Raw genomic sequence first — 8509 nt, forward strand, 5'->3', positions numbered from 1 at the left:
AGCACAGAGAAAGGAGCCCTATAAAACGCCAGCAGCCACTTTGACCTGTCTGTTCTTCGTTTCTTTCCAAACTTGCTCACACCCTCCCCTCCCTCAGCTCAGAGACGGGGGTCTCGGGAACAGGATGTTCAACCTAGAGGATGGATAAAATGTGATGCGGGAGCTCAGCCCACCCAGCACAAACGAGAAAGATCCCCCTCTGCCCCAACAGCCTGGAAAAAACCAGCAAGAAACGAACCCCGGAGACCCCAAACGCAACAGGGAGCAGCTCTACGCTGCCAATCGCCACTTTGAGAGCTGCTGAGAGGGATCGGGCCGTGCCCGAGCAATACTGGATGCTCTCCCCGATGCTCTCGCTCGTGGCAGGGCTTCCCTGAGTTTGCTCCGGTCCCCGGCTTCGCAGCCAGGACCTGCTCTTAATACTTCCACCGACAGAGGATCCACAGCCTTGCTGTGTGATCTAGTCTAATCCCAAGCTTACCATCCCCTTCCTATTTTTTTATTTTTATTTAAAAATCAGATTTCTAAGACAGAGCACTCACTGAATAACTATTCCTACCCGCAGGCAATCTAAATTTTTACCTTCATTGAGACATCTTTACGAGGAACCTCGCTCCTGTCTACCCCTTCCCATTCATCCCACAACTCCTCCATCGCTAGCAAAAATATATTACAGGAAGAGGGAAATAAAAAACCCAAACAAAAAAAGGATGGAAACTTGATGACCACTTAAGGATGCCTGGCTTGCAACTTGGGAGAAACTGAGGTCTTCACCACCCCTCTAAGCCCCGCTGAAATACTGCATCAAAAATGGGGCGCAAGCCCCTCCGGCTCTCCCCAGTCCCCTCTACAAGCTGCTCATCGCCTCCCTTTGACCCCAGGCTCAGGTTTTTGGGGTGCTCACTGCAAAATCCTGGCGGGTTTAAAACATTTCCCCCCTCCCACCCACTCCCCGCTTTGGCCTGTGGGTCAGTACAGGACTGAAATCTTTGGTTTGTAAATGAAGGCGTCCTAAAAAGCTCCCCCAAATGATGCCAGGGAAGAATTCATTGAAAAATACCCATAACTGGACACACAACAACCCTCCCTCCCCAAACCCTAACTGCAGGGCAGCATCCTCATCCCTTCCTTGCAGACGGAGTGGGGGAGCCTGCTGCCAGGGAAAGGGGAGTTTGCAAGGTAAAAATAATAAAAATATAATCTCGGGGAGGGTCTCAGCTGGCCCTGAACCAGAGGCGTAGAGGCACTTCACCCTACGGACTCCCCAGGGGTCCCAGGACATGTAAACACGTTTTTGCTCACCTTTTCCTACGAAAATGCGTTTGTTTAAATCTCTCTCTCTCTCTCTGCTACCCCTGACCACAGCAACGATCTGCTCTCACGCATGAGAAAAAAAGATTTATAAACTTTTTCTTTTTCTTTTTTTTTTTTTTTTTTTAAAAAGGACTCATCCAAAGATCTGGATAATAAATTATTTGCGTTTCCTAAGAAACTTTTTTTTGTTTCCTTTTTTTTTTTCTTTCCTATTTGCCTTGTTAAGCTGTCTGAAGCTCATGGCAGAAGCTGTTCGCCTACATTGTACTCGTCTCTTCAATGCAGAAAATGCTATTAAAGGAGGAGGAGAACCCAAACGAAGGAGGAGAAGGAAAGCCCCAGTTCTGACTCAAGAAGCCCTAAATCCTTCCCCCTGCCACGAGGAGGAGGAAGAGGAATGCTGTGTTAACACTCGAATTGCTTGTAAACGCTGAGGATGGGTCTCTAAGGCTGACAGTGATGCGGGGAGGGAGGGACAAGCGACATCCTCGGCCCTTCCTAGCTCAGCCGCTGCCCGAGGCTGGATTTGCCTCCCCACCGCCGTTAGGGAAGGGTCCTCCCCCCTCCTTTCTTCCCCCCACCCTGGTTGTCATTCTCCTGGTCCACCGGCCACAGGGAGCATCATCAGCAGTCGCCCTCCGTGGCCATGACCACCAGCATCTCGCTCTTGCCCATCTCTTCTAAGGCACTGGCCAGGGTGTTGAGGTCACCGTCGTCTTGGTGCTCGGCTTCCCATAAGTCCAGGAGCACCCCGGTGGGGCTGGCTTTGGTGGCAAAGTAGTTGAGATACCTGTGAAGGGGGAAAGCAATGAGAGAGAGAGGAGGTCCCAAAGTTGGCAAGGAAGGGAGGGCGCCAGAGTGGCAAAACCGTTTGCAGAGCGAACCCCGATGATGGGAAATGCAGTAACGCAAATGCCAAAGCCCGCGGGACATCGTCTTCGATTTTTTCTACAGAGCTGGCCCTCGTGCAGAAGCAACACAAGCTGAAATCACCCTCCCTTTGGTCCTCAGAGGTGAACCCAGGCATGAACAAGCACAAGCATGGTCCCAGATAAATAAGGACCCAGTTCAAAGTGACAAGAGACCTGGGACCATGGCACAGATGGATGCATGGATATAGATGGGTATAACTATACACAGCTAAATCCACATTTCTGGGTGGACCTATATAACTGGGTGCCTGCCTATATAACTGGGAGGAGGTCCAGAGCGATACCCTCCCTGCCCTGCCTGAGGCACGAGAGGGGAAAGCGAAGCATGGGGAGACCCACCGGTCCATGGAAAGCTTCTGGGCGAGAAGCCTCCAGTCGTTTCCCCTGGAGTTGGGGGCATCCAGGCTGTTGCAGATCTTCTGCCGGATGGAAAGGGGGATTTTGAAGGCGTAGGGTCCCAGCTGGGTGGTGGTGGCACTGCTGTGGTGGGAGCGGAGGGTGTCGAAGGAGCTGGCATGCTGCAAGGGGAAGGACAGGGTGAGGTGCTGCAGCAAGGAGTAGGTCCCAAGTATGTCCCCCCTGCTGCGTCCCCACACCTCCCCACCACTCACCTCTCCCAGCGTGATGTGGAGCTGGAAGATCTGCCCTTCCCCTTCCACCTGCCGGACGCAGATCTTGCAGGTGAGCTCGGTGGAGGCCTGGCTGTACCTCTCCAGTGTGAAGGTGCAGTGCAGGGCTCGCTGGCTGCCGCTCCAGATGTGATAGAAGGGGATTTCCTGCAGACCACCAAAGCGTGGGCTCAGCAAAGGCTCCAGGACATCCCTTGGGAGATCTCACCTCCTCCAGCCAGCCCACAGGGATGAAATGGGACAGAAGGGCCCCCACAGACAGCATCCCACCAGGGAAGGCCAGAAAACTGGTCCCACCTTCCTCTTCCATCCCTTTGGGAGACAACATGAGGGCACTCATGACCTCGTGGTGCTCAGCTGAGGATGGTATCCCCGGCCCGGGATCCCGCTGGCTGCCCCGGCCTCAGCTCCTCACCTGGTACTTGGCCAGCAGCTTGCTCCTCCACAGCGCGTGGGGGATGTCGTGGATGGAGAGTCGCAGGTTGTGGTAGCTGTCCTTGAAGGGCAGGGGCTTGGGTTCCTCCAGCAGGTACCCGCCCAGCGTCCGCTCCAGCTCCAGCACTTCCTGCGCAAAGTGAGACCCCGAAGAGGAGCAGGGGCTGCTCCTCTCCCCACTCCACACCCAAAGCCAGGCATGGTCCTGCCAAGAGCAGCCAGCAACAAGCCCATGGGGACTCCTCCTCAGGACAGCAGCCTTGGCCACCCTGCTAGCTGCTCTCCAAGAACTTGCCAACTCACCCCGCGTGCCAGCCCCAGCTACAGCTTGAATTTTATAACACATGAGCATCTGTGTATGTCTCTGTACCACTGAGACCACACAAAGGTCCAGCAGAAAGGTTGAAGAGCGCCAGCCCATCTGCTTTTAACAACATTCCGCTATTATGTAGCAGCTCTTAGAAAGGCACCATCATCCCAGGAGCCAGAGCGCTGCCTACATCTCCACCTAGAGGAACTTCAGCAATCCTGACACCACAGGACGAGTCACTGGGATTTGAAACGGCCACCCAGCACATCGAAACTCATGCTTCCCGTGCTGCGCTCCGTGTTAGCTATGCCACAAAACCCTCTCAAGGAGGGCAGAGACATCTCTGTGGAGGAATAACAGGATCTAGAGTAAAAGATTCTGGAATACAGGATCCAGGATAAAAAATCCTGGAATAACAGGTTCTAAAGTCATGGACCTGTTGGAGTGGGTCCAGAGGAGGGCCACAAAAATGATCAGGGGGCTGGAGCACCTCCTGTTAATAAAAAGGATGAGAGGGAGTTGGAGTTCTTCAGCCTGGAGAAGAGAAGGTTCTGTGGAGACCTTATTGGGACCTTCCAGTACTTAATGGGGGCTACAAAAAGACGTGGCCAGGCTTTTAACAGGGCCCATTGTGATAGGACAAGAGGCAATGGTTTTAAACTAAGAGAGGGTAGATACAGATCAAATATAAAGAAGACGTTTTTGACAACGAGGATGGTGAAACACTGGACCAGTGTTGCCCAGAGAGGTTGGTAGAAGCCTCCCTCATCCCTGGAAACATTCAGTCAGGTTGGATGGGGCTCTGAGCAACCTGATCTAGTTAAAGATGTCCCTGCTCACTGCAGGGGGGTTTGACTAGACGACCTTTAAAGGTCCCTTCCAACTCAAATTATTCTACGATTCTAAAACTGAAATCACAAATCACAGCAGTGAGTGTTTTCTGTATAGGAGAAAATCCACCCAGCAGCAGCAAAACCTCTCACATAGTATCTCCAGAAAGGGGGCCCAGCCTAGGAGCTAAGCTTGCTGTTTCCATCAGCGACGTGTAAGGAAGGATGGGGAAAGCAGTAAACACACTTAATTGTTTTGCTGTGGTCACTTTGCAGGCAGTTGCATCAGGTTGTCTGCTCCCCGGGGCCAGGCCACCCTGAGAAGCAGTGGCAGCCCGGGCTGCCGTCGTTACCTTCAGAGCATCTGGCGTGTCCTCCAAGCAGTAGACCTTGAGGCTGTACTCCAGGGAGGTGCAAATGGTGGGGGCAAAGATGGCCAGCTGGAGCCTCTTGATGGCTGACCTGGAGTAGGATTCTCCCACAAAGACATAGGTGCCAAGCTGGTCTAGCAAAATGTGGCAGGACTTGGCTTCCAGCTGGCAATAGCAAGGAGTGTTGAGAGTCTCCTCATCCAGGGTCACAACTTCCTACAGGGAATGAAGGTTGGGGGTCAGCCCATCATCCAGGAGGTGTGTCCCACAATGTTCGTGGTCTTCTCTGGCCAGAGGGGCTGCGCTTACCACCTTACCTCCCAGTTTCCCTGGTGGGACTGTGTTTTCAGCTGGTAAATCCAATCTGAAGAGTCGACGTCGGCACAGTGGGGAATGGTCAGGACAACGGGGCGACAGAGGAGCAAGCCGGTGGGTCCGCAGGTCACTGCTGGGCTCAAAACCGTCTGCGTACCTTCGGAGGGCAGGCTGGAGAGGGCAGAGGGGACATCGGTTGGAAACAAAGCCTCAACGATCGGCCAAGGAAGAGCAGAAGCGCGGACAGCGCGGTGTGACTTACAGGGCACTCTCTGCTTTGTTGAGGACCAGGTACATCTCGTAGAACTTCCCCTGGGGTATGGCCCCATGGGGCACCAGCAGGCTCACTCCTAGCATGGCACACACAGGTGTTAGTCACAAAATGAGGGGGAAGACACCAAGGAGAAACCACCCTTCCACCCTGGCTGGTGAGCACACGGACAGTGGTGAACCTGGAGAGACATCTCCAGATGTTCCTCAGCCACACCACTGGCGGGGAAGAGCCAGGCCACTGCGTTAGCAAGCAAAACCACAGGTTGGATCTTTTTGCAATGCACTGACCCTGGATCAATGGCACGGCTGGCCAGTAAAGTCCCAGGAGGCTGTAACCTCTAGCCTGAGAACCCTGGCTTGGGAATCGCTTATTGCCTTGCCTCCTCAAGCCAGCTTTGGGATAGCAAAGTCTGCTGGGAGAAGAGCCACCCCTTGCTCGTTCAGCAGCCAGACGCACCCTCCTCCCCAGCCCGGGGCTTACCAGTGCCTGGTATGGTGAGCCTTCCCCCCAGATAGCCAAACGTGCCGCTGGCACTGTTGCCATGTTCCCGGGGCAAACTGAGGAGATGCTGGGAGCCCAGGGCTTTGCTCCGCGCATTTGCAAAGTGACCGTCCCTGACGTTGTCCCCTGGGTAGGTGCCAGTGGCGGGGACCCCCCCGCCGAGCAGGTCAGTCCCGTCGTGGAGACCCGTCGAGGAGGAGGCGGTGGAAGAGTTGTACACCTTGATCTTGAGGCTGGGGAGGGGGTCGAGCAGGGGGGAGTTGGTCATGGGGATCTTGTCGGAGGAGTCCTGCAGGGCGTACATGGGGCCGCGGTACATGCCCGCGCTGGCCGTCAGGTCCGGCTGCATGGAGGGGTGGAGCAGCTGAGGGTTGTCTGTGGGAGGAGGAAGCATGGATGGGGTGAGGATGGAAACAAGGAGACGTAAAAGCACTGCTCGACTAGAGGAGATGCCTGTGAAAAGCCCTCCTTGCCCAGGAAGGACAACAGGTACGGTGCTGAGCTCTGTCCATCTTCCACCAGCTGCTCAGCATCATGACAAAGCAACGAGCAACATCCAGTAAATCCCCACCGTATTTGCTTTGCCCTGACTCCCAACCATCAACATCCGACCACCCCCGTGGAGCCCCCAGATTTCAAAAATCAGCATATTCCCCTAGAAATTTTGGGCTGGGTTCCCGACTGTGATTTTCTGCCTGGGCTTGAGCTGGCAAGCTGGACCTGCATGGGTTATGGCTCTTACCATGCCGAGAGGTCTTGAAGTTGACAGGGTGGAAGCCTCCAGTCAGAGCAGCAGACGAGTCTGTGATGTCTGCGTCAAAATCCCGGCATCTCCTCCGGTACACCACCACCCCCACAGCCATGAGGATCACAATGAAGACGAAAATGGCCACCACCAGCCCGGCGTACAGCGCCACATCGCCTGTGGCATCCAGCACTGGGAAGGATTTAAGAAATGGAGGTGAAAAAAGAAGCACCAGAAAAGAATCATAGAATCGTTTAGGTTGCAAAAGACCTTTAAGATCATCAAGTCCAACTGTTAACCCAGCACTGCCAGGCTCACCATTAATTCACGTCCCTGAGCACAGACAGCTTTTAAATCCCTCCAGGGATGGGCCCTGGGAAGCTTGTTCCAAAGCTTGACAACCTTTTCCATGAAGAATTTTTTCATAATGACCAACCTGAATCTCCCCTGGCACAACTTGAGGCCGTTTCTCTTGCCGTGTCACTTGTTACTGAGCACGTTCAGCCCATCCTTCTCCTCTTCCTCCCTCCACACTTGTCCACACTCCTTGGTTTCATGCCAAAGGAAAGCCCTGTCCATCTCAACCGTGTTAGGACTATGCCACCTCTCCGAGGTGTCACCTCATCCCCAATTCCCTCTGTTCTGGATGCCAGAAACGGGAACCCTGATGTGCTCCCAGGGACTCCCAACTGGAGGAAGGCACTCCTCGTGGTGAGGGTGATGATGCTTGGTGTGACACCTGCACCCAAAAACTGTAGGCAGCAAAAGGGGGGAGAGGAGCAGAGGGTGCAAAAGTGGGTTGAATCTACAGCTTTGAGCAGAGCTGGTAATTTATTACACACAGGAGTTCTGAGGTGGGCTTTTATTGCCTCCTATTTGCTCCCCTGATCCCAAACCAGTTGCCGAGGACCCCTACGCTATGGATGCGACAGAACAAAACCAAAGCGATGCCTTGCAAAGGAAAAACAAAATGGCCATGAAATGAGAACTTACGGTGGCTTTTGGGTTCGCTTAGAACTCTTTTATCTGTCAGGAAAGAAAAAGTTAGAAAACAAAAGATGAAGGTGATGATGGTGCGATGGGAATGAGATGAAACAAGGAGCTGCAGGGTGGTGGGGAGGGATGGGAGAGCAGTGTCACTCCCTGGGCAGGTAGAAAGCCAGGTAGAAACTCAGTGATGAGGATGTCCCCATGGCCAGCCAGTCCCCAGGACATATGTCCCCGGCTAAGAGAACTCGGCATTGCTAGCTGTGACAGCGTTAAAGGGAACAGTGGTGTCACTGAGCAGCAGGTGGCAGCATCGGCTGCTCAGCCTTCAGTGTGCCCACTCATAGTGTAACAGCATTATTATAATCATTATTATTATTACTACCACAATTATTGAGATTTTTCCTATCTGCTGCTCCAGGGCTCCCAGGGAACAATGACCCAGGTCAGAAGTTTTCATGATGGCGCTGAGAACCATCCCCCGGCTCACCTCCAACTAACCACAACCACCTTCATTCCCGCAGAGACCCCCAAACCTAGTGCCGCCCCAGAAGCCTTGGGGAGACCATTTAGATCCCACCAAAAATCCCCAAAACCTTTCTTTCCACCGGGTCACAACCAGCTTTGGAAAGGCCGAATCCAGTTGAAAAAACCAAACAACAAAACCACTTTGTTAAATTTACAATTTAAGTCGCCTGCCCTGTCAACTTGGGAGCCACAGCTGACAACTCCGTGGCCAAGCACTGTGGCCGCTGGCATCGCAGTCCTTGCCCGTGATACTCACTGTGGAGGCAGAGCCCGTCAGTGCAGTTTTTGGAGTCGAGCAGCATGCCGGCGCAGTCCTTGCCGCCGTTGCGGGGGGCCGG

At 53.7% G+C, this 8509-nt stretch overlaps 1 protein-coding gene across 1 annotated transcript in view; it reads right to left on the reverse strand.

Moving 5' to 3' along the window:
* Positions 1–1938: 1938 nt before the first annotated feature.
* The window catches only part of UNC5B (unc-5 homolog B (C. elegans)), a 12720-nt gene continuing 6149 nt past the window's right edge, over positions 1939–8509 (reverse strand). The window contains exons 6-16 of the mRNA XM_009867840.1: positions 8428–8505; positions 7650–7682; positions 6654–6848; positions 5891–6286; positions 5399–5486; positions 5139–5307; positions 4804–5037; positions 3291–3440; positions 2858–3022; positions 2586–2764; positions 1939–2104 (exon numbers count right to left, since the gene is read on the reverse strand). Coding sequence (XP_009866142.1) covers positions 1939–2104; positions 2586–2764; positions 2858–3022; positions 3291–3440; positions 4804–5037; positions 5139–5307; positions 5399–5486; positions 5891–6286; positions 6654–6848; positions 7650–7682; positions 8428–8505 — 1853 coding nt within the window. The remainder of the gene's footprint in view (positions 2105–2585; positions 2765–2857; positions 3023–3290; positions 3441–4803; positions 5038–5138; positions 5308–5398; positions 5487–5890; positions 6287–6653; positions 6849–7649; positions 7683–8427; positions 8506–8509) is intronic.

This window comes from Apaloderma vittatum, unplaced genomic scaffold (genome assembly GCF_000703405.1).
Source record: "Apaloderma vittatum isolate BGI_N311 unplaced genomic scaffold, ASM70340v1 scaffold7384, whole genome shotgun sequence".
In the NCBI taxonomy this organism is placed as follows: domain Eukaryota; kingdom Metazoa; phylum Chordata; class Aves; order Trogoniformes; family Trogonidae; genus Apaloderma; species Apaloderma vittatum.